The following is a 26,559-nucleotide window of genomic DNA, read 5'->3' as shown; positions in this document are numbered from 1 at the left end:
CCACTACCGAAACAAGCCATTGTCACCAAGAATAGAATGCTGATCAAAACACGGCTGCCTCCAGAGTGGAAAATGATTCCTTGTGACAGAAATTCAAACTCTAATCATTCTCCAAGAAAAGCATTGCTTTTCTTTGCATTTAATCAAATATCATTATAACTTTATAGCTTTTCACCCAAAGTTCTCAAAGCAATTTCTAAGTGTTAATTAAGTCTCAGTTGCTTGTGAAACTGAGAGTAGAATTGTTTGTCTGCTGCGACAAAGGAAATCTGGGGAAATTCACAGTACTGTCCCAGCAGACCTTATTTTCAGTCCATCATTCACTAATCTGAACAATTTTTGCTCTAATTCACAGGATTTAACACATACATTTCAGTAGTTATTTAATTTTCGGTTTTACTGAATTTAAGACCACCTATGCAAGTATGTGTACACTTTTCAGTGCCCCCCCCCTCCCCCCCCCCCATCACCACATCTATCCCACTGTGCCCTCTGGAATAAACTACAGGCAGCAAGCACTGATGCAAAACACTGACCATTCCCCCCCCAGCACCATTTATTTGTCTGGATCCAAAATACACCCTCTCCTTACAATTAAAACACAAGTTTGAAGGTAAAGGTTTCTGCATTGACCTTAAATTTTCCTCACTTCCCAGTAGCTGATGGCAATCACATAGAATTTGACTTGTGCTCCACAGGTTGAACCCTATCCCCTTTTCAGTAACAAATACTTAAAAGTTATCATTTACAAGCCAGTACTCAAACTGCAGTTTCTAACTAAAAAACAGTCTCTATAAAAACCACTGTCCTGCAGAACTGGACTTGCATATTCAGGAGAAGGAAAGCCTAACCAAGAAAAGGAACTTACATAAAGCAGTCTTTTTCATCAACTGTGAAACCCTCAAAAGCAACTGCATTTCACCTCTTCTTTTTGTAGCTCTTAGTTCCTTTCTCACTTCCACCACGTAGTAAAGAGTCTGTCTCTTTGCCCTGACCTCTTGAGGGTGCTGTCAGATACTCGGTAAATGGTCTAACTAGCTTTTTAAGGATGACTTGGATTATCCAAGTCATTTTGGTTTGCTCTCAATTCTATCTTTCTGCTTATTTCTCACCCATACTTCCAATTTAAACTTCTCATGACAGAATACTCTCTTTCAAAATAGGTCATTTTCTCTTAAAGGAAAGCTTTTTATTTCACAGTATTTGCTCTTCAGAAACAGAGGTCGTTTAGTGTTACTTCTTCATTTTCCCACAATCAACTGCAGTCACACTCAAATCTCAAAAGGCACCTTCTGATATGCCCATCAACAAGCTAACTTGAGCATAAGTGCTTCTTCAACAAATGAGAGTAACTCTTTATGATATGTTATCCATCTAACCTTTCCTGAGTGATTACAGCACTTTACTTTCTTGCGGGTTCTCTAGTTACTTTTCCCCAAAAATCTTCAGGCCCCAGGCAGAGATTTTCCTAACAGGATTAAAGAGCAGATGCCTCTCTGTTTGGACTGACAGCTGCCCTGTCATTTCAATGACACAGTCTGTAGCTCATCAGTGATCAGACACCACCTTTAGAACAGTTCTAGACACACGATTTAATTTTCCTCACTGTCCTTTTAAAACTCAGCTTGCCCACATAGTGACTCACAAACAGTCATTACGAATGGAAATACTAGCTTCTCAGTAATACCAAAACAAATTTGTACAGTATACTTTCCAAACCTATTTTCTTCTCTACCCCAAAACTGCCATGGCTGTAAATTCATAAATTTTAATAGCCTAACCACTCATCCTGTGACATATTCACACAGTAAACGTTCTCACGGACGAATGCCTTAAGCACTAGCTAAATCCCTCATCCCAGCTAAAAGAGAGCATGAAGTGTAATGAAGGGCATATTTTTGGCACCCCCAACCCACTAAATCACCCATGTGCTAGAAAGAACAAAGAAAACCCTGCCTGTTGCTCAGTAACCAACAAAAGTTAAGAGCTTCTCACCCTCTGTCCGTCCGTCCATCCCTCCCTCCAAAAGTAACACAAAATCTGATTTTCTTCTGGAATCAGCAAAAGCCAGTATACCACTTCCAAAAGTATTATTGCTGAAGTGAAAACAGGAAAAAAGATGTCCCCTCTCCTTGGCAGTGTTCAAGGTTAGGCTAGAGGGAGTTTAGAGCAAACTGGTCTAGTGGAAGGTGTCCCTGCCCATAGCATGGGTTGGAACTAGATGAGCTTTAAGATCCCTTTCAACACTAACTATTCAGTGGTTCTATGAAAACCACTCATGGGGCTAAAGTGACAAAGAGAACTGACTCGTGGAGACCATAAGCTTTCTCATTTCTTGGTGCTTGGAATGACTGGCATGTTATGTATATTTCACGTATAATCAGAAAGCTTATCCCTCCTTCACTACCACAGAAGCGCAACAGCTTTACCTCCTCTTCTACAAGCAATGTCTTTTAATACCTCTTAGGCCAATCAAGCACATCTTCTCATTCATCTTTGATGGTAGATCTAAAATGAAACTCCTAGAAGTAAAATAAAACCAGACACTTGCATTTAAAAACGTACATTAATCCAGAAAAAGGATCATATTCTTAGATAAATTAAGAAAGGAATCCAACTCAGAAGATACTAAATTATCATCTGGGGGTTCTCTTTAGCTCTCTACCATCCAAATCCTTCATTCCTGGCTCCAAAAATAATTGTTAACTCATCCCCTCCCTAACAGCACTGTATGGTGGATTCCCTCAATAAAATCATTGTCTGGAGGATTTGGATGGAACGAAAGCAAGAACTCTTTCATTTGTGTCTGCAAATGGATCTGCTGTCTTCAAAACCACTGCTGTATCTTAACTGTCAGTTCCATTTACACCTAATCTCTAACCTGCCACATTTGGAAAAGCCCAGTGACAGCACCGTGGCTAGTCAGAAAGAAGGACCATGGAAAAAGAATTTAATCTGCCAGTCAAGTGTGAGGAACAGACCTTTGGCACTGGTGTTCCTTCCTGAAACTCTTTCCTTGCTGTGTGCACTCCCACTTACAGAGGAGGAAGCTTACAATAGACATTTCAAGCCATTCAGTATTATTTTCCAGACAGTTTTCTCCACACTAGACCCCTGATGGAAGTCATGCCTGTAAAGCAAAGTGACTTATTTGCATCTCTTCCTCCAGGGCTGACTGCTTAGACAAACTCATCCCTAGGAACAGAAAATTACTCCAACACATGTGAGAGTCCAGCATCTAAAGCTGGTTGAGATGGTAGAGCTATCACTTTGTATAAGAAAAGAACAACACAGCAACTGTGTCAAGAAGAGTGGGAGTGGGAAAACCTGAAAATATTGCCAAACCTGTGGTCTAAGAAACTAGAAAAAAAAGGAACATTTCTTTTGCTATGAAGCACATACTGACTTGTTATTATGATCTGCTTCTCCTTGGATATTTCCAGAGTAATAGCTACAGCCACTTGGGGTAAAGGGCTGGGGAGGGGAAGGCAATGACTCTCTGGATGGGGAAGTTCATGAGATCTTTTCCAAATCTCTGTTAATTAACAGCCACCTTCTGCCCTTGTAGTTTATAGACAGGAATTATTGCTACAGAAAATCCCAGCCACTGCATCTCCCATCAGGTGGATATGGATCCTTCAACCCACAGACATCAAGAGCACTTCAAAGAAAGAAAGTTTACCCAGCTGCATTTCTCCCCGAGAACCTTCTCAGGGCACCACAGCTGTGGAAAGACATTAGGGAAGCACACTTAATACTCCCATGCTAAAGGGCTGCAGCCATAAGGCCTCGTGGCATTAGTCCATCACAGGTGTGATGCGACTTCCCCTCTCAGTGATGCCCCAGCCCAGTGCTCAGCCCTTCACCACACTCCAAGCATTGATCACAGCATCACAGGACAGTTTGGGTTGGAAATGACCTTAAGATCACCTAGTTCAACCCCACTGCCATGGGCAGGGACACCTCACACTAAACCATGTCACCCAAGGCTCTGTCCAATCAGGCCTTGAACACCACCAGGTAGTCCATCCCTCAGATTGATGTCTCTTCAATTTACAGACAAGGATGTCACGCAGGACAGTGTCAAATGCTTTGCACAAGCTCAGGTAGATACTTCAATTCCTTTGTCCCCATCCATCAGTTCTGCAGCCCCATCATAGAAGGCCACCAAATTGGTCTGGCATGATTTGCCCTTAGTGAAGTTATGCTGGCTGTCACCAAGCACCTCGTCATTTTTCATGTACCCTACCATGGTTTCCAGGAGAATTTATTATTTCTGGAGTCAATAAACCTCCACAAACATCAGCAAATTGAGACATTGCAGCACTCAGCTTCAAAGAAGGTTATTTCACTGCAACTGCATAATGCTTACTACCTTTTCAATCCAGAAACAGTTCAGTAAGCAAAAAGATACATCTTGTCAATAGCAAGAGGTCCTCTTGGGCTTCCACTTCAGAGAGAAGTAAAAGCAGGGGTAATTACACCTCTGTAATTCTTGTTACAAGACAGCGCATAAAAGTTCATGCCAATTTATACCATCTGGGGGTATACAAAGTGATCCATCCTTCAACTTAGTCACTGCTCTGTCCTCAAATTGACTGTGCTTTAAAATAATCATTAGTGAAAGAAGGGAACGTTTATCAATATAATTACTTTTCACCTCCACAAACAGGTCTAACATTTGTTTATTTTACCTCTTGGTGCTACAAGCTTTATTTCCATAGATGGTTTTGAAACAGATAAATGTGTTTTGGAACATGGCCTTTGAATAATAAATAATGGTAGCTGCTACATGTGGCATCTCTTGTGTTAAAAATCATAGCTCTCTAGAAACATTTTAGAAAAGCTCTGCTGAGCCATAGAGAGTCTATAGATGGTAGTAAATTGATTTTAGCCTACAGACACATACAAATATGGACAAAAAGAAAAAATTAAATCGGAAAGCCACTGTGGAGTGCATGTGATTGGACCAAATGTTTTTCTGAGTAATGATTTTCAAAGTTCTGCTGCATAAAGAGACTCTGCACAGCAAGAAGTTCCTATCATATCAAGAACTTAACTTCTAGAGGACTGATTATGACAAGGTGGGATTTCCCCTTGCCCATGACCAAAGAAAATAACCAAATACCTTCAAAGAAAAGCTTTGCTTTACTGCAACAGCAAGCCTGCTTCCCTCTGTTCCCTTTTCATATCACTTCTTCACCCTTGGAAGAACAGCACATCCTCCTGAGGATGGAGCAGATCTCCCCAGCGTTGCAGAAGTAGGATGAGAGTTGCCAGAGAGGAAGGAACAGATTAAGGCCTCAGGATGGTCAAGCTGCAGTGCATATTCTATTGGGTATTTTTCTAGGTACCAAACTGCACTAGGTAGGTGCACATCCTCCTACTTTCCAATGTCTTATGTGCTTTTGCAGGGAGTCTGTTTTGTCCTGTCTTTAAGGACCAAGGAGAGAATTAGCTCAGAAGAACTTGAAAGCTGCTACTCAATACTTAATTTTCTCCAACAAGGCACACAATACAAACAAGAGACAACGCTGACAGGGTTAAAACCCTCACAAACTAAAATAAAACAACAAACCATATGTAACAAAGTTACCTAAGTTTCTCCCTACTGTTTGCGTTTCCTATTGCCATCTGTTTTGATCAAACTGGCCCACATTTCCACTAGATATTCCACTACCATGAAGGGCCCTGTAAGAATAGAAAGAATCCTTTAAAGAGCAACGTTAAGTCTGAAATTGTTGCCTGCCTCCTTTTGATAAGCCACTTTGAGACCAATACCAGAAGCAGAAGAACACTTGTCCTGCAACTTCTGTATTTTACTTCACTTTTTTACTAAATAGAGCAGATTGATACATCAGCGGTTTGGCATGGTTGCACCTGAGTGGTGGGATCAAGTGCATCCTCAGCAGGTTTGCCAACACCACCAAGCTGTGGTGCACTTGACATGAGCTGTCCAGCGGAAGGCATCCCTGCCCATGGGGGGGGGTTGGAACTAGATGATCTTTAAGGTCCCTTCCAACCCAAACCATTCTATGATTCTATACAACACATTTTCTTTTTAGCGACTGAGGATATGGTTAGGGCTTGTATTTCCTTTGTGCTCATGGATGGCTGTTTCAGCATCCTGGACACAATATTCCATCATTTTCTTTTCAGATGTGTAATCAAGCATTAAGAACCCTTCCTTCCCACACAATGTTTTCTGTAGCTAATACAAACTTATTTCATGCTTTAAGAAACATTTTGCATTAATGCCAGCACTGAGCCTTCAAGTTATTTATTAAGATGTACCACTATTTGCATAGCTTCTATTAGGTTCAAAAAGTTTAAGTCTGCTTGAAGGTGGATATTGAAGCTGAACAACTTCAATATTTTCTTTAAATTGCTCACTTTAAACAATTCTGAATGTCTTGTTGGTGTACAGAAGGCTACAGCGCTCTTATCAAGTTCAAGCCTGCCTTTCAATCACTTAAGGCAGAACAGACTGATTACCCTCCTTGTGGGGTAATGGGATTCAAAGATAGACAGTGAAAGAAACTGATGCAGAAGAGCTGTTGTTAGCAGGCTTAGAGCAAGGGCTTAAGTAACCATCACTACATTTAATGACAATGCCATAAAAGGCATCTCACTTGCAGAATCAAATGTAGCATTCTGTTTTTCTCCTTCCAAAAATACATTTAATCTCTTTAAAAAGACACGTTTAATTGGAGGTTTAAAAGACACATTTTTGGTACTTTGAGATGAGCAAGAATCCTGCCTGGCTAATTCTCCACCATGTTTGTTTCTTTTTGAAGGAATAATCTTTTAATGATGTAATACTGTTCAGCCTCCTCTTTCCTACTACTCCCATTTCAAGCTGTGACAGCTCTATCTGTGCCCCTTCCCACCTGCTGCCCCGCTCCATGGGCTGCAAGATTTTAAACTTAGGTTTTTAAACTTAGCAGCATCCAGAAAGAGCTGCAAACTGGACTCCTGCAGAACAGTCACTCCCCCTTCACCTCTTTTTGAGGACACGGGATACTTGCTACTGCCATCTGCCACCAGCCTTCCAGGCATAGTGATCTGACCCCTCATATGTCGCTTTCTAAAGTCTTCCCAATAGTTTGGGAATCTCCCTCAAGCTACATCTTTATGAGCTTTCAAATTTAGCTTCCAGAGGACCATGAGAGCTAAACCAAATGAGCAGTTTCTTACAAAGTGTGTGCTACACTTCAAAAAATCCACACTAATTGGACATGCCTCTACAAGAATAACCAGTACCTGCAGGCAGAATGCTTTCACAGAATCACTGCGTTGGAAGGGACCTCTGGAGATAATCAAGTGCAACCCCCTGCCAAGGCAGGGCCACCTAGAGCAGGTTACACAGGAACACATCCAGGCGGGTTTTGAATGTCTCCAGAGAGTGATGCTTCACAACCTTTCCAGAAAGCCTGTTCCAGTGCTCTGTCAACCTCAACATGAAGAAGTTGTTCCTCGCGTTGAGGTGAAACTTCTTGTGTTTTAGTTTACAGCCATTGCTCCTTGTCCTGTCACTTGGTACCACTGAAGAGTCTGGCACCACGCTCTACGTCCTCACATCTGCAGGACCATCCACTCCTTTACCTCACTGTTTCTCCTTTATCTTCCCGGCAGCAAGTGAATGCTCCTTCAGATGCCCCTCAAGAGAGGCATCTGAAACTAAACCAGACCTAGCATCCTCTCTCAGGTGACCTCTGGGATGGCTTCAAGTACCATGAGGTGACTTGGTGCTTAACAAGAGTGGTATTACTGTCAAATTAAATGGGGAAAAATTAATTCCCTGTGTTACAGACAGCCTCCTGGCATAAACTCACCTGAATGGTGACCCATCGCAAATGCAGTGCCCCTGACACTTCTCCTAGTAAGATCAAGCCCTTACAGCCAGCAGAGGAACAACTATGATGCAGTGTCCAAGCTGCATCCCCAGAGCCACAGTGCACAACAAATATCACAGCACAGCTTGCAGCAAGACCCTTCCTTGCAAGTTTTCATGTACGTTTAATAACACATTCCACAGACCTCCTAAATCAAGTACCTTCTTACAGATACATTCAGTCACCCATTTCCACTATCAATCATTATGACTAATCCGAGTATCAAGTTTAAAACAAGGAGAGGGGAACACCCAAATGTACCTCATGATTAAGGTTTTGTTTGTATTTTCCATTTCAGGACTACTCACGCCTCAACCCTGCTCCAGTCCTAAACATCCCTTAAGGCTGCCCAGTCAGAGACTCCCTTAATCACACACCTATCAGACTTCCTCCCCATACTTAGCAGCATTTCCACAGTGCTCTGGTTTTCCAACTACGGCTTTCAGAAGTGTGGCTTATAGTTAAGCCTTTGCTGAATATTAATGCCCTTTTGAAATAGTTATGTTAAATTAATGTGAATCCAACTGGGGAGGAACAAGGAGGATATGCCTGTTTAGCAAAATACTATTCCAGACAAGCAAAGAACACTGAATAAAGATTTTTAAGAAGATCAACCCAGAAATCCTGCAACCTGAAAAAAAAAAGGAAACACAAGGATGAGAAACTTTGTATACTGGACAACTTGTGGCTGGATCACAGGCAAAGGAGACCAGGACCTTGGTAACAACATCCCAGACCCAAGTATTTGATCTCTTTCTACTGCTGCTAACACTCTATGATATAACTTGAATATGCAATTTTCCACAAATTTATTATACTAAAGTGTACACTCTGAATAATGACCTGACATATTAGAAGTTATTAACATCTCCTGGCAACAAAAAAAATCTCCTCAGAAAATGAGAAATCCCAAAGGGCAAGCCCAGCTAACCAGGGGGATCTTGTAAGCTCAAAACATCACCTATCTGAAGTACTTATCACAACAACATTCCTGCAAAGAATTCCATGGTGCATGATTCCAACACAAGCTCCTACCCAGAAAATGCTGGCAATAATTAAACAAATAGATGAATGTCTACTGTTTGAGTGTCTACATTGGTCATTCGGCCTCCTGTGACCTACATCAAAATCCTCTATTAGAAGTCCAGGAGTTAAACTCGCATAGATATTATGTCAGATTGACTATGTCAGAATATTTATGTTTTAAGCAGTAATGATGTGTATTAAAATCTCAGTAGCTTCAGGCAAGGAATCTGATCTTTACTGCAGCTTCCACAGCAGATTAATTATATGAATTCAGTTAGCATACACAAGGTTAAAACTTCCATTACTCCAAAACATAACCCTGGAAAGTACGTGCAGCCTCTTGATCGCCTCAAAGTACCAAGAGGACAGGACTTTCTGAGAGGATACGACTGTTGATAGTACCGACCAAAGACATCAACATGTACTGCTCAGCAGCCAAGAGTCTGCCCAGGTCAGTGCTTTCCCTCTGCAGAATGTGGTACTTCGTTGCTCTCAATCTGGAAGACGCTGGATGGGTCCTTGCTCCCAAGGGTTAGGAATATGACAGACAGGGATGCTGAGCTACTCCCTGCTGTTTCTTAGCAATTACAGATTACACAGGTGCATGCACTGTTAGCAAGTTACAGGGGAGGCTTAGCCTGCCATGGGTTACCAGACCTACTCTTCAAGGCTGCTCCTAGGTCTGCTCTGAGTCTCTGCTATAGTTTACCTGGCTTTCTGCACCTGCTCATCCCTTATTCTCTACAAAGTAACCAACTCTGCAAAGTGTCATCACCACATACCTCGCCACAGTTAAACTTGAGAGCAAGTCAGCTTGTTTAAGAGCATTTGGAAAGAAGACAGCTTGGCAGAGATTTGTCTCATGAGTTATTTCCCAGATTCCCCAAACCTGCGGGAAGGGGAGGAAAGCTGCTTATCTTCTTTCTTCCAGGTCTCCAAATGCAAAAGTGTGTTTCTTGCATCCCCTTGAGAAGGCTGAATCCACAGGCACTTTTCACCACTGCTGCCTCTGCCCGGCCTAGGGAATATGTATTCTACAGCCACAACAGTACTATAGCTGCCTTTAGTCAGTTTCCAAATAAAGAGAGAAAAAGCTCACCTTCTTTGTACAATGGATGGACATGTTCATTTTAAGGATTCATACTCAATTGTCATGTCAGCAGAACTGAGAGGAGAAGCTCTGAGAAGCTAACATTGAAAAAAATATTTGGTTCTTTCCATAGACGGTGAGAGGTTTTTTTCACTCCACCTTTAACAAGTAATGGATCGGCTTGCCAACTCTCGAAAGCACTGTACCAATCCAACTGTTTCCACAAAACATCCCCAGAACACCTGCACCTTTGTAATACTGAAGTAATGAGTTTGACACACTCAGCCGAGTCTGCCACACTGAACAAGGTTCCTCTCCATCAACACTGCAAGCTGCCGCTTTGCGGATCAGAACAGTCAGCTTCCCCAGATAAAGCAGCTCCTTCCTGGAAATGGAAGACAGAGCTGCCTTATCTCAGGAAAGGGAAGATAAAAGGTCACTCACTCTTCACTAAGTGGCAAAGTTCTCACCTTGAAAGCTTTGCTCCTTGATTGGCATGGAGCAACCAAGGTCATGGAACTTAATCAGACGCCTGCATAATTACTAAATCGTTATTAATTATATCAGAGAGCGGAGACCTCGGAGGAAAGGCAAAGCAAACAAAGAGCCCACGGAAGCCTCCTCTGTTGTTGGAAAAAAATTGGTAATTAGAAGTCAGGAGTGCACCAAAGAGTGAGGGAACAGCATCACAGTCACTGTTCAGGACTCAGGAGTGACTTGCATACAAAACAGCAGACTTGTCTGCCTGGGGAAATTACAGCCCACTGAGTTACTAAACAGTGAGCAGGAGAAAACAAAGAAAAAGAGACAGAGAAAGAACCACTCCTCTTTTATCAATAGCTTTATTTACCCCACAGAGAAGGTCAGCATTACCCACCAGCCCAGAGTTTGAGATGCATCTTTCACATGTTTCTGGCAGCTCTAGAAAGCTTTCTACCACCCTTATATCATGGAGGGTTCCCATTCTGAGAAGTGCACAAAAGAATGAGACTTTGTGTTCAACCTAATATAGCCTACACACAGCCCTTGCCCAGGAGCGCCCCTGCCCAAGCAGAGTCTTGATTTTCCTCAATGACCTGAGCTCAGCCTTAGTGACTACACTTTCCCCAGAGGCTGCCCTTCAAAAGATCACTATAAAAAAAAAAATAACCAACCCCCCAAAAACTCCACTTCAATCTGTTCTTAGAAAAATAAAAAAAAGAAAACAATGCCGTGGTCCTGCTCATACCATAATAAATCCAACTAGGCAGTCATGATCCCCACTGAAACCACAGCAAGTGCTTTTGCTCATCAGGCTGACAAGATAAATGCTGACCTATTTCTATATCACTGATACAACATGCCATCTCAGGGCATCAAAGATGGCATCAGCTGAAAAAAGCCACCACGCTATCTACCATCATTTGCAGGCAAAACCAAGAATCTCTGATCCACTATATAAGTAGTCTGATAAATCCAATCCTAAAGATGACCATATGCAAGAGTTGGCCAGCGCAGGTTGAATCATTGAAGAGATCAGTTTAGATGGATTATGAAACTGTGGCAGGAAGAACAGACACACTGATGCACTCAGCCCTCCCAACACACAAAAAGAGAAGTGCAAAACACCAGAAGCCCAAAGAGAACAGTCTGTAAGTCCTAGAGATCAGGAGATATAATTTCTGCTACACTGCTTCAAGTACAATGACTCAAGAAGACGTATCTTTGAGATACTCTAAATAAAAAAAGTCTCCCATTTCAAACATGAGCAAGAAGGAACAAAAGATAACTGCTGCAGAAACAGTAATGCAATCTGTGGGAGTCTGCCACTGAATAAGAAATTAATAACAACCAACCTCTGGCTAACTGCCGCCATTTCATTATGCTTAAGTTTGTCAAACCTGAATCCAATAAACTCTTACTGAAGTATATATGGTCCTTTTTCATCTCTTCTCTGAGCTTCCATTGCTTTCCAATGCAATGCCCTTTCACTGCTGCAACCTTACCACAGCCCCATTTCATATTGCTGCATGCTCAACCCTGAATCCCCATGTAACAGCACCATACCTGTTGAAGATATCACCCGACACCTTTTGCAGATACTGAAGTGCATCTGCCACCTGCTGAACAGCCTCCTCCCTGCGTAAATCGGGTTGGATAAGGGGGACTGAGTACGTTTGCCCTTCCAAAAAGTGCTTCTGGGCTACTGTAGTCATTGCACCTAAAAGAAAGAACAAATAGGTCACTGCAGTAAACACACTTCCATGTTATCACAGCTTTTATTCAGGGACTTCCATTCTTTGCTTACCTAATTATTTTAGGGAAGCATTTGCAATGGAACTGGTGAGCTAAGGAGAGAGGAGGCACAAGTAGTAAGTTTGACATATGGGATTTTTAATAAATCCAAGTGAGGTGGGAGTCTCTTGCTTATCTGAATGCTCTTGGGAATCAGAATTTTATTTTTAGTACGTCACTTAACAGATCTCTGCTCAGTACTGTGCTTAAAACAAAGACCACACTCTGGAGAAGAGTCAGTTCAGGGTGGTGGTAAGACTCCTCAGCCGCCTCCTCCCATCCTCATAGTCCAGATGGATATATTTCAGGTCACTCAATCCTATTAGCAAAATGCAGTATTTCATCTTACACTTCTGCTCCAAGAAACACAACTACAGCTCCCTTCCAAGAACAGCAGCTATGAAATTATGGGGCATGCATGTGCACACATGCCCTTGCTCCAAGTAGGTTAATGAGAATTCTTCCATTCTGAGACTCCCAAGAGCTGCTCATTGCTTCTGGTGACTGGGTTTTTCCTTCGTAACTACCTTGAAAGAAGCCTTTATATTTTAGGATCCTTTCATATATAAAACCTAAACAGTCACTGAAATCTTTCAGTCATGTTCAACACATGCACCAGAGCAGTATGTATGCTCCTGGATGCAGCTAAGCCAATGCCACTGCTCTGTAGTTCATCCAGAAGAAGACTGCATCACCCATGCTTCCATCCTGCCAACTTCCCTCACCTCTCCCTCAACAATTCCAAAATGTCTGCCTCTCCTGTTTTTGCTCACACAAATAAACAAAATCATTCCCAGGACAGGAGCTGGGTAGAGGGCAGAAATGCATTTCTCTGAGCACGTTAGAAATTGTAAACTCACAAATACACTACTGTTAGCACAGCCTGATTAAGGAACTGAGAATTATCCATTCAGTTTTCTAATCCAAACCCTGCTAGGCCTACAAAACTCCCTTCAAAGTTGCTTTCTCTGTGTGTCTTGCTCATTCAGACAGCACAAAACCTGCAGCCTATAGCCTTTCATTACAGGGTTTCATCACACAGAGTGCTGTACATCTGTAAAAAAAAAAATAAATCATTAAGCTGAAGAGAAGCAAAACAAAGGAGGATCAAAATGTAAGGTATCTGAAACAGAGAGATACCTCAGAACACAACACATTCCCTCTTTGGTACCTGGTGGCCTGGAGGAGCTACTCCAGGGAGCACTGCTGTGTGCAAACTGTATTTCAGCATGCACAACAGAGCAGGCTGAGAATAACACAGAAACACAGCGTGTACCGGAGAAATTCACAAAACAAGAGACTGAAGATTCAATTACAGCATAAACCAACAGTTTAATAGGTAAAAATTAGAGGGGTCTTCATGCATTCTTTAAACTCCCCATCTTGCTTCACCAAATTAAAAGATATTAGATTAGACTTGCCTGTAGCATGTCTGTACATTTAACACCATTCACCCTTCCTGAATTAGTGCTTTCTGGTCCTACTACAGCAGCTTAGGAAAGACCTTCTGTAAATGTGCTGCAGCTGTTGTTTTGGGTGTTCAGAATTTTGGGGGGTTTTGAGGTTGGTTTCTTTTTGGGGATGTACAGTAGTGCTTAACAATGAATCATATGAGAGGTAAAAGGAGGCGGGAACCAAGGAGCCTGTCTGTAGATAGCTAATTTGCCATATGAAGCTCAGCTATCAGAGGACCTGGCTCTGCTGCAGGAAGCCTAGACTTACTCTGTTTCACTTCATGCATCACTGGCAGTCAGACTGTACCCACATTCTTCAGCAGCAATGTTTGCACACTGATTAGTCTTCTTGACTGGGCCTATTCATCAGACAGGAAATTATTTAGACTTGTAAGGCATACAAGCTAATCTGAGAGGAGCACAGCTAATTTGGAGATGGCATTTTTTGATCTGCTGACCACAACCAAGCTTGAAGTCTTTTGCTTTCAAATCTCCTATTTGACTGACAATGCAGAACAAAAGCAAACAGCTAACACAGCAAGTGTGCAGTTATGAGATACTTTGGCTTCAGCAGCAACATGAGTTTATGATCCTCCCTGCCACTGGTCACAACTCTTTTCTTGCATCAGTGATGCTGATGTTTGGGATTCCTATTTTTAACTCAGATCAGTTCAATGACCCAATTTACAGCAGACAGATAAAGAGCTGTAATTGCCCAGACATGAAGCAGAGTGGGAAGAAGGGGACTTCTGAAACCTGCTTCGCTATCAAAACCATTACCATGTAATGGTAATCCTGCCCTGCAGGGTGAGAAGGTCAAGCTTTTCACCTCTTAAGGCCAGATGAAATTATACAGCCTCACTATTGACTTCCCAGACCTTCACCAATCCTAATTCTCTTGGAGACCTTTCTAAAGCAAAGCTCAGTTCAGCTGCTGACAGATGCTCACACTCAGACGCAGCACTGCCCTAACTACTACCAAACATGTTTCCTTCCCTGCAGTCAAAAACTACAGACTGTCCTTTAGGTCCCACTGCTCCCTTGCAAAGAGAGGAGCAAGAAGTAGTGGGGCGAAGCAGGAAAAGCCCTGGGTGCTCCTGCTCACACTGTCACAGTTCAGCTGTCAGTAAACTTCGGTTTCAGTTTCATAGGCTCTCAACGCAGAACTCTCAAACAAGCTCCAGATGCTCACCTTTCTTAAAAAGAAATGTGTTCAGACTCTGTGGGAACTGCTGCCAAAGTTAGATGCAAGAGACAATTCTTTCTGTGCAAGGTAACAAATGAGGGATTCATAGCAAGAAAGAGGGAAAACCAGCAACAGCCTTCTGAATGATCAGACTCGGGCAAAATCCCATGCTGTAGCTGCTATATATTACCTCTTGTGACCAAGCTAACTGGAGAAACAAGTCAGTTTTCTAAAGACTTAGAGGCCTGACCATAGGCTTTGAATAAAAGCAGGATTGCCTCCCGTAACAGACAGGGACTGCAGGAACAAGGGACATTTTAATAGGGACAAAAGTCAAGGAGGAAAGCAAAGCCTGAATGGCACTCCACAAGACTTATTCTTCCTTTATCTCAACCTCCAGTGTACTGAGAAGGAAGCAGCGCATTTCCTTGCCATACTTCATTATGAGAATTAGTTATTACAAGTGCCATATATTAGAAATATCTCAACTTTTCCACCCTGACCAGTGGATGCCAAGCCTTCATGTTACATACAGAACAAAGGTGTGAATAAACTGTTCATATCGTATCCATGGAAGTGATTTCCAGCAAAGCAACAAACTGGTTCCAGTAACACTCTAGAATCTTAAAGAAGCAGCTGGTGTGTTTCAGCAGAAAGTACAGCATCCTGGAATTATGATGGCTGACATGAAATACTCTGATGCTACAGTGAGAAATGGGCACACAAAACCCCAAAGCAAGTATGATTCAGAAAAGCAGATGTCAGATCACCCAAGAGATTTCATCATTAGTGGTGTGCCACCTGTGGGTCACACAAGGCAGAAGAAATAGCAACACTGTGCTTTTTTTGTGATCAAAGAGGCTCTAGAAAAGAACTGCAGCATCTGGGGGCTCCAGCCACTCTTCATTCAATTATTTTTTCTATGTCAGTGTTCATGATCAAGACAAATGTGTTCTGGTGTTATATAATAACCTCATTTGCCTTATTAAATTGCAAACAAAGAAAAAAAGGATGCTTTCTCACTGCACCACCTGCTTACGAGTGCTATATCCCAATTTGGAAGTTCTGACTAGAGCTAGCAAGTGCTCAGATTTGCACTTTTGCCTTAAGCTGTCTATGCCTTTAACCTCAAGCAAGCTGGTACAAAACTCATCAGGGATGGTGACTATCCTTCTGTGCCCAAAGCTGCTCTCCTCAGTTCCAACATTCACACTAGCAAAATTAGCAAACCAACAGCAGTGGGAAATGCAGCCTCCACCAGACTGTCTTACCTTTCCAAAAGCCTTTACACCAGGACAGATACAAGCTGAGCACCCCAGGGTTTTCAGGTATTTGGAACCAGCAACTGTTCAATCACCACAGCCAAATATAATACTCTGATGGCTACATAGAGATTTGTGGTTCTGAACCCAGAAAAGTAAGTATACAATTCACTGCTCTGGATCAGTTAGAGAAACACTCCACCCACTTTGCTCACCTCTTGGGCACCCCTAGACTGAAGAATAAAACTCCTTTATGTCAAGGCTAAACCCAAAAGAACTGGCCACAGACCGAAGTCTATAAAAGAAGCAACACTTCTGCAAGTTCGTTAGAAAATACTGATCTATGGAGGATCAATCATGGAGATTATCTACAAACAGAACTCCCCAGAAAATACCTTCACTTTTCAAGGGAATGTAAACAAGGCAACATTAAGAAAATAATTTGGCTGCCCTCAACACAGACAGAGACTGCTTACCAGGTGCCTACTCTGCTCTGAAAATAAAGCGAGAATGAAGCAAGTCACCAATGCTACTTGCTTCCTTAACATGCTGCAAGGGATTAAAAAAAGAAGGCTCAGGGGACAAAAGTGCTTAAATACTTTGAAAAAAAATCAGTGAGTATTCTTCAAAGATACAAGGGCTGTTCCAGCAATTACTGTGCTGCTGCTGCTACTATCACTACGCTGGAAATGCAGCATGGGCTCAAGGCCTTGAATTCCCACATACAGTAACATGGCCAAGAAGTGACAGGCTATTTCCAGCCCTATGTGTCTCTTTTGTAGGGCTCTAATAAAAGATCAGTGCCTTGTAGCCACCTGTGAGGACAGAGATACCAGGAATATGCAATAGCAGGCAAGTCTGCATAGCCCTCATCACATACCACTATAACAATACCACAAGTATGGCTCCACAGTGGGAACAGACCAAATCACAAATGAACTACAGATTAAACACTCTTGAAGTAGAGGCAGGCCTTGGGCATAGCTTATCTCACAAGATGCCATCTCTTCTGATAAAGGAATGTCATACCTATAATTTGATTCTCAGTAAGAAGTCACCCTGAATTCCTCACTGACAGTAATTTCTTACACATAATACTTTCTACCATGTTTACCTGGACAAATGTTGTCCCATCCAGGCTGACAATACCAGATCTCTGTTATTCTCACTTTCCTCTGCTCCAATGTAGCATACTAAATCAGCACATTGCTCTCAATAACTAAACGCAGCTTTTAGAGCTCAGAAAGCTCACAGCTGCTACAATGTCTCATCACAAACTTCTACTATTGTACACTTCACTACAGAATTCTCTAGTACCATACTTAATATATTGCTGCATCGTCCTTATTCTCTTACTTTCTGCACGGGCTTCCCACAGAATTTCAGCTCATGAACAAATCTGCTGGCATATTCCAGTCATACCTTGCTTGTACCAGAAGCTTGCCAAGAAGCCATTCCAACAAAATATCATAATAAACTCCTCCAAGGAATAAATAAAATAAAGATAATTGTATCACCCTGCACTCCACAGACACACAAAGCACATTCCTGTGGGTTTACCAGCTGCAAAGCCAGGGGACTGTATTTGAGAGACTTAAAGTGCTAGACAACAAAACATGTCATTGCATATGCTCCTCCTGTTAAGTGACACAATAAGGCAGTGCGTACACATGCATTCACACAGATGTAGACATGCAACTGAAACGAAAACTGCAAGTTCCTTACATGCTGATGGTAAATGGCAGCACAAGAGCCTAGATGCAAGTCTTGTTTTATTGTGCAGCAAGTGATTGTTCTGCCTTGTGCTGACATTCACTGGAGGGGTTGAAATGTAGTCCTCCAGCAGAGCACGCAGCAGGTAACTATCCTGGGTAGGAGGGCAGGATTTCCAGCAGAGACAAGAGGTTCACAGTCCCTGTGCTAAGCCAACTTTACCTTTTCCAGGGGGGCAGCAGGGGAAGGGAGGAGGAAAGAAGCACTTTGATAAGTTAAGAGGATGAAAAGTCTATTTATATTTTTTAATTAACCACGTTCTACAGTGTTATTAAGCAGCAATCAAAGATGCAGATGGTACTGATTTGATTGGCAAAAGGTGCACTCTGCTGAATATTAAGGAACTCTGCCCCTATAAATAGGTCTAATCACCATCTGAAGGCTGGAAGGCAATGATGAAAGAAAGCATTAATAAGACCATAATTAGGCCCCATAGCAGGCTGCACTCTACCAAGGTGCTCATGTTACTAGACATCTCGTAGCACCCTGATCTGATACTCAGCAGGACTCAGGGGCTCACACTGCATTTCATACACTGAACAACCTGGCCTTGTTGGCTGATATTCTGCTTGGAAATGGCAGAAGGGAATTCCATCACTGAAGCAGTCCCATCTCAACTGTCCCAGCAGCAGCTGCAGGAAAAGCAAAAGCTTTTTCTTCTGCACTGGTATGCAGCCACTGATTACCCAGTGATATAATCCCCTAAATTCTCCATATCCATGGAGATTGCTGGCAGTTACCACATATGCAGTAGCTCACACACCCAGGTACCAAAAGAACATTGTGTTGCACCACATCAGCTACAGTGCTGGTTGCCTATGTTAGCTCAATCTATGTACTACTAAAGCTGTCTAGTTCAATCCAACATACCTTGGGATCTGCATGAAAGATACCCCAGATCCAGTCAATTTCAAGTATATATTTTGTTCAACCAATTGACTACTAATATTGTATTAGAAAAAGGTATTAAAGTATTAAGGTAATGCAACGAAGACGCTCACTTCTGGAAACAGCAAGAGAGACTGGTAGGAAAACTGCATCTAAAATACCATTTTTCCCCCCTAGTTAATTCCTTAAGTGGCAGAGGCAACACAATAAATAGGCTGCTTTGCAATAAGAGTGGCTTACTGACAGTGTCTGTAAACTGGGTGTCTGATAGAAGCATGCTTCCTGGGTGATGGGTTGTGTCAGACACAAAAAAACCACCCATTGCTACTTACATGTTTGTCCTATCCTGCTGTTTCTGGAATGAAAGGCTATCTGTAAGTATCTACCAAAGGAAAAGCACTGTCAAAAATCTACTTCTGAAAGCATGAGTCCTCTATTTAAGGCAGCTCCTTCTCAAGAAGCCAGGGACTGCTAAAACTTTTGTCTCAGACATTGTTTTGAAATGAACAATTATTGCACCTACTAAAGACAGATGAAATCTATGAGAACATGACATTAAGGCAAAGACATTATTGACAAGTAACTAAATACATATGAACTGAAGGATTTGTTTTCCCACCAGCAGCATCATCTCTTGGATCAAATACATCAACAGACTTGGTGATTATTTTCAAATGAGCCCTAAAAATGCCTCAGAGCCACTTAAATTTGTTGGTTTGTCACAAACTAGATAGCCCTATTCCACTCAGGCTAAATAGAAAGAATCAAGATGTGAGATCTCAGAGCCCAGTTTTACAACAGCATATGCAACTCCCTGGCAAACTGCAAAATACCTGAGATTTCAAGATGCATCGTGTAAAATCAAATGTCATCAACTAACGAGAAGACGGAATGCTACTGCATTAAATTATTTTTTAAAGAGAATCTGAAAGGTAGAGACTTAATTTAGAGGTGCACTTCAATCCTCTCCACTCCACAAGCTAAGATGGCCTCTAAGCCACTACTGACTTGAAGACAGTCTTCCCTCTCAACACAGCGCTTGGCTTTGTGAGATAGACAGCAGCCCTCCCTGCCATGAGGCACTAAACTGCAGGCTGCATCACCTTGCTGAGAAAGCCCTGTCCTCTAAGCACAGGCCGAAACTGACTTTCTTCAGCTGGAAACATACAGCTCATTTTGACAGGCAGATGTTGATATCTAAAGCTAATCAGATAACTCTGCAACTGCTACCTTTGGCTCTCATCATTAATTGAGACAATCAGGTGCTCTAATGAACAACTGATCTGATTCTAAGGTAGGCACCTACAACTGACCAAAAGCACTGCACTAATTAACTGCCTGCTTTCCCTTCCCCTCATTATTTACTATGAAAGAAGCCTAAGCAAATAGCCCAGCTAAACCCAAACGTCCAAGACACAGCTCTTAAATGGGGGTGCTTTGAATTTGTATGCCTAAAGTACAAAGAAGCCACAAGCTATGCCAAAAGTCTGTTGGAGGGCCATTTCCCTGCAGTGAATTCTCTTAAATACTAGAGTTCCAAAAGCAGGCTAGCTGAAACGCTGCTGCAGAACTTCCTGTAGAATGTTTGGTTCAGAAAAATGAGGAGCTGCTCACTCTTACAATCTTACCACAACAACAAATACATAATTCAAAAAACACAGCACCTTGCTAAAAACAAAACAAAACAAAAAACACAAAAAGAAAACCCCAAACAAAACCACCCCCAAATGAACAAGCAAAAAGATCCAGTTATTTTTTCTCCCTAATTCTCTAGTGCAAAATCAGCTTCAGTCTCTGAAGAGTGACCTTAGCTGCAGATCTGACCACTGACACATTTCACTGCTACAAACCCTAACTATGTCCTATTTTTCACACCCACATTCAGTACCCTTTGCTCCAAAGTCCTGGAGTTGTATAGCTCCCATATCCCCCTCCCAATGTTACAACAGATGATATTTAATGAAGGCAGCAACCAAATCAAACTGGCAACCAAAGCAATTCCTCTCTGTCTTATACACCTGAAAAGCAAAGGGAATGCTTACATTTCTGCAAGATGACATGAGGGAAACTCACTAACAGGTTCTTCAAGCCAACTCACATTTGCTAGAAGGAACAGCCCTACAGTGTGGCCTGGAAGACAGGAGCTGACAAAAAGCTGGGTCAAATGAATGACACCTTGGGAATCAATAACCCACTAAAGAAACTGCTGGATGGGTTATTTTCTGGCAAAGGTTATCTTGTGAAGGGGTCTAAGCAGAGCTGGTTAGCTACAGAAATTGCTTTTTGAGTGACAGAAACGATTCCCTTTAAGCTCATACACCACTGCCATGTGAAACATTACAATTTCAGACGTAATCCTCTTCTTCCTCTGCATACCACCTTTAATCTAAAATCTCTATATATATATATTTATAAATCTGCCCTGCTTTCAGGCTTATCTCAGTACTATTTTCCCCCAGCCCTCAATTTCTACCCTTCTCTTTTACTGCTCACTTAGTGTGCAGTGACTGCAGTTACCTGGTATGACCAGAACCCAGACTGCGGAGTACTTCCCAGGGACTCTGCTTTTGGTTTTCTTGCCAATGAACTCCTGAGTTGAGAGAAGAGAAAACAGCACTTTTAATGTTAAGGAATGAAGATAAACTCATACTACACAATATTAAAAAATCAGTTTAAATATCCAGAGTGATAGAAGAAGGGCAGATGCTAAGACTACCAGCCTGTTCTGCTCTGGGACTGCCTCAGGCATTTTTCTGCCTGAGATTTCTTTACAGGTGCATCTGTTTCCTCCCATAGCAAAGCATCCCAGGAATACAGAGGTATATCAGGCAGCTTTTACCTCCCAGCTTTACTGCTCAAGACAAGACAAACATAACCAAGTATCAGGAGAACTTACCAGCCCTTAGCTAACTTGGTTAAAGAAAGCCCAAGTGAGGGGCAGTTGACTGGAGGACCTCTTGATTCCCTGGACAACTGAAAAGTAAAAAGGCTCTACAAGGACATGTCAAAGTCATTTAACTTCCAGCTGTTGCCTCTGGCAAAAGCAGCACTGTCCGCTCCACTTCCTTTCACTACTCAAGGGAGGTTCTGTATTTCATGGAACTGGCAAGAAATAGGCACAGGTGCAGCCTCTCCCTCATCTACTCCAGGGTAGGTCGATCTGACTGCAAATCACTGCCAGGAACACCTGCTGCACAACCTAAATGAAATAAATAGGTAATCTCAAGCAAACTCTGAGCTGACATTTGCCTGAATCACATGAAGTGCCACAACCACAGCTGGCACTATCCCACCTCCTTGCTGGAAGCTGCATTTTAGAAGCAGTCAAGAATTGGCCTAATTTCTCAGGGATGAAAACGATCCTCTTCTGAAAAAGGCCTTTGGGAAAATCCAGATGTTGTCCAACCACTACTTTTGAGCTAAACCATTTGAAAATAAATAAATTAAAAGGAGAGGGGGAAGCCTCATAATAGGACTTCTGTTGATTACTAAAAGGCTAGTGACACTTACTGCTAGATGCAAATTCACTGCCATTAACAGCCCTTCTTCATGTGTACAGATAAGTCTATGAGCCCTGTGGTCTTTTTACTGTTGCCTGACTCATTCTTTATTTTGAACATAGGCAAAAAAAAAAAAAAAACCAAAAAAACCAAACCACAGTGAAAGCATTTATCACAACAGCATTTAGATTCCCTTGCAAACACTGATGTGCTTTTATTTCGAGAATCATTACAACACCACAGCTATTGGTTCAGAAGCGTGAGGAACATGCCTTTGTGTAACTTACAGGCAATTCGTATCAAAACCAATTGGTCAGTACTCCAGGTAGCAAACTGTGTTGAGGCACTGATGGACTAGAAGCTAAGCTTTTTTTAACCTGTGATGTTCTTTGAATTAGTTCATAGTTAATAGTAACCAATTATTACTTGGAATAGTAAAAGGGCCACTAGTCCAAGGCCAGGTTGGACAGGGCTTTGAACAACCTGGTATAATGTGAGGTGCCCCTGCCCATGGCAGGGGGCTTGGAACTGGATGATCTTCAAGGTCCCTGCTAACCCAAACCATTCCATGATTCTGTGAAACTCTGAATGAGAGCCACAACTCTGTTATAAGCCATTAGTTAACTTTCTGAGGAAAAGTATGTAACCCACACACTAGAGTTCTCTAACCTCCTATCTTGGACAACTTTTCCTCATTTTTGTGACTCCCTTCAGGCTGCAGCACCCAGCTGTCCATCCCTTCAGGGTACCTAACCTACATGTAGGGAGGACATTACCCTTCTCAATCCCCGAAGCGTAACATTAAGTATAAGCGTCCCACACACCACCGCCAAGTTGAGACTCCTATACTCCATGCCCGCCTGAGGGGTTTTCCAACCAATTCCACGGCTCAGCGCTGAAGCACGGCGTAGCAAGTGTAACAAAAGGCTTTCCAAACCAGCTGTCCCACCCAAACAGGTCCTGCCTGCCGCTCGCATCCATTACCAAGACCTCACGGGGTCCCCAGCAGACGGAGTTTATAGCCACCAGAAGCGTCTCACCGGGGGCTGTCGGGCCGCTGACCCCTCGACAGCCCCTCACAGGGCACCGCCACCGCGCAGGGGGGAGGGCACCTCCCCGAGCCCGGGCTCCGAGCGCCGCCGGGTCCAGCCAAAGCTGCCCCGCTCCGCCAGCACCCTGGCCTTCCGCTGTCCCCGCGGGCCGGGCCAGCCCGCACCGGGCCAGGGCCGGGCGCAGACCGGCGGAGGGTGGAAATGATCGCGGAGGGAGGCAGAGAGGCCCGGCCCGGCCCAGCCCCGCCCAGCGCGCACTCCCATACACGCCGCGCACCCCCTCACCTGCCGCCAGCCAACCACGCCCTGCCGCCTAGCAGGAAGCGGGTCCCGCACCGCTTCCGCCCTTACTTTAACGTCACTTCCGCCCAATTAGGGCGTCCCAGGAATGCCAAGGCGAGCTTACCGCCCAGCCGGGTGAGGAGAGGAACTGCGCGTGCGCGAGTTGGAGAGCGGGGCGGGGCGGGGCGGGGCGCCGTGCCTGAGGCGCCCCCCGGCGGCGGGGCGGAGTGGCCGTCTTGTGAGGCCGGAGCCACCTGCCCGGTGCGTTGCCCGAGCACTATGGGGAATGGCCTTGCGTTGTGTGTCCTTCCTGAGCCCCTGCTGGCACTGCCGCCCTCCTTAGTGTTAGAGAAGCATCTGGGTTGGAAAACACCTCTAAGATCATCAAATTTACTGTTACTGCAGGACTGCCAAATTCAACACTAAACCAAGTAACCGACGGCTTCATCTGCACGATTTCTGAACACCCCCAGGGATGGTGATTGCACCACTACCCTGGGCAGCCTGTGCCAATGCCTGAGCACCCTCCCTGTGAAGAACTTGTTCCTAATATCCACTCTAAACCACCCCTGCTGCAGCTTGAGGCTATTTCCTCTTGTCCTGTCACTTATGTGGGAGACCTTTGCCCACCTCACTATCAACCTCTTTTCAGGTAGCTGTAGAGTGACAAGGTTCTCCCCTGAGCCTCCCCCACACCAAACACCCCAGTTCCCTCAGCTGCTCCTCATCACACCTGTGCTTCAGACCCTTCATCAGCTTCATTGCCTTTCACTGGACCCACTCCATCACCTCAATGTCTCTCTTGCAGTGAGGGCCCAGAACTGAACACAGGATTTGAGGTGCAGCCTTACCAGTACCCAGTACAGGGGGACAATCACATCCCTGGCCCTACTGGCCACGCTATTTCTTATACAGGCCAGGATGCTGTTGGCCTTCTTGGCTGCCTGGGCACAAGCTGCTCATGTTCAGCTCTCAGTCAGCACCCCAGGTCCTGTTCCACCCAGCAGCTTTCCAGCCACTCTTGCCCAAGCCTGGAGCATTGCATGGGGCTGTTGTGCCCCAGCCTCTGTGCTGGCCTGAGTTGCAGGGAGTGGGCAGGAGGAGACAGTCATCTGCCTGCCCCACAACAGGGCAGAGGCAGGGCAGGGACCCGCTGAGGCTCCTCGGAGCACTGGCGGTTGCCTTGGTGAGGAGGCGATGTGCCTTCAGCATGCCTTCACAGAGGGGCCCTCACCAGGGCTCCCGGTTCTGTGATCAGGACCCCACTGCAAAGAGAAGGTGGTGTTGGCACAGCACTCGTTCTAGTTCCTGACACGTGCTGCAGAGTCATGGATTTAGGTAAAACCCCACAGATGTTTTTTAATTGCCACATTCAACCCTGCTTCTGTGCCTGGCTGCTTTTCTGCTGCCATGTACAGAGCATGGCAAGCAAAAGGGGGATCTCTGACTCATATACTTGTTTTCTCTCCAGTGCTCATGTTTAGAGTTGGGCAATTTAAAAATTGAAGTCGTAAAATAGTGGATATTTTTAAGTACACTCTACTTGTTTGTTCTTGTGTCGTTTTTATACTGTCCTTCATGCATGCATTCAGGCAACCAGGTTCTTCCAGCACAAATGCTTATGAAAAGTGAATTTGAAGAGTGCATCTGTAAATATAAAAATCCACATTTTAAAAGGGTATGTGCTACACATGACGGGGTATTTGCATGCTCATCCATTTCAGGATCAGAAACAATTTCTCAAGACGTAGGTAAACAGTTACAACTTAACGCTATTTGAATAGCAAATACCAGTTTTTGAATGCACACAGGGAACATTTGTAATTGATATGTAGCATTAAAAACAGTACACAAGGAAAACAATGAGGCAAGCCTCTTCAAGCAGTGAATGCACTTGAACACATTAGGACCCACTCATGCATATTCAATTAGGGGGAAGAAAGGTAAATCCATTCCAGAAATTGTCTGTGCAGATTCTTTGCTTGGCTCCACTTCTCTGAAATGGGAAGCAGAGGTGGGTGATGAGAAGCTCAACATGGCCCAGCAGTGTGCACTCACAGCCCAGAAACCAACCGTGTGCTGGGCTGCATCAAAAGGAGCGTGAGCAGCAGGTCAAGGGAGGTGATCCTGCCCCTCTACTCTGCTCTCATGAGACCCTGTCTGTAGTACTGTGTTCAGCTCTGGGGCCCCCAACACAAGAGGGACGTGGGCCTGCTCAAGCAAGTCCAGAGGAGGGCACGAAGATGCTCAGAGGACTGGAGCACCTTTCTTACGGAAACATGCTGAGAGTTGGGCTTGTTCAACCTGGAGAAGGGAAGGCTTTGGGAGACATTTCAGCAGCTTCCAGTACCTAAAGGGGGCCTACAGGAAAGCTACAGAGTGGCTTTTTACAAGAGCATGTAGTGACAGGACAAGGGGGGATGGCTTTAAAGTGGCAGAGAGTAGATTTAGATTATATATTAGGAAGAAATTCTTCCCTGTGAGAGGTTGCACAGAGAAGCTGTACTGTCCATCCCTGGCAGTGTTCAAGGCCAGGATGGATGTGGCTTGGAGCAACCTGGTCTAGTGGAAGGTGTCCCTGCCCATGGCAGGTGTTGGAACTAGGTCTCTTTTGATGTCCCTTCCAATCCAAACCATCCTATGTTTCTATAAGCCTGAAGCAGGGGAGTGATGTTAGACCTGGTGGAGCTGCACACGAGATCAGGAGCCAGCAGCAGCAGCTTCCCCCCTCTGAAATGAGCCTGCAGGAGGGTGCAGTGCTTGCCTCTGTGATGTTTTAATGATAGGCCTGGTAAGACCCATCAGTATGGAGAGCATAAAGGCACTACGCCTAGGAGCTAAGCACCAGGGTAAGAGCTACTGAAATCCTCCAATGAA

General features: G+C 43.8%; 1 protein-coding gene across 5 annotated transcripts in view; it reads right to left on the bottom strand.

Annotated features, from left to right (window-relative positions):
- Positions 1–23,807, bottom strand: part of WASHC1 (WASH complex subunit 1) — a 43,349-nt gene extending 19,542 nt beyond the window's left edge. The window contains exons 1-4 of one of the 5 annotated variants that reach the window (XM_061345799.1): positions 23,686–23,764; positions 21,366–21,438; positions 12,299–12,338; positions 12,058–12,211 (exon numbers count right to left, since the gene is read on the bottom strand). In XM_061345799.1, coding sequence (XP_061201783.1) covers positions 12,058–12,206 — 149 coding nt within the window. In that variant the 5' untranslated portion in view covers positions 12,207–12,211; positions 12,299–12,338; positions 21,366–21,438; positions 23,686–23,764. Of the gene's footprint in view, positions 1–12,057; positions 12,212–12,298; positions 12,339–21,365; positions 21,439–23,388; positions 23,437–23,685 lie in introns of those variants that run through there. The other 4 variants (XM_061345800.1, XM_061345797.1, XM_061345798.1 and 1 more) reach the window with 4 other exon arrangements.
- Between the last annotated feature and the right edge of the window lie 2,752 nt (positions 23,808–26,559).

This window comes from Neopsephotus bourkii, unplaced genomic scaffold (genome assembly GCF_033783945.1).
Source record: "Neopsephotus bourkii isolate Nb327-2 ecotype Australia unplaced genomic scaffold, CSIRO-AGI_Nbou_v1 NB_244, whole genome shotgun sequence".
In the NCBI taxonomy this organism is placed as follows: domain Eukaryota; kingdom Metazoa; phylum Chordata; class Aves; order Psittaciformes; family Psittacidae; genus Neopsephotus; species Neopsephotus bourkii.
Note: the sequence above shows the minus strand (reverse complement) of the source record. Positions and strands in the feature narration are given on the sequence as shown.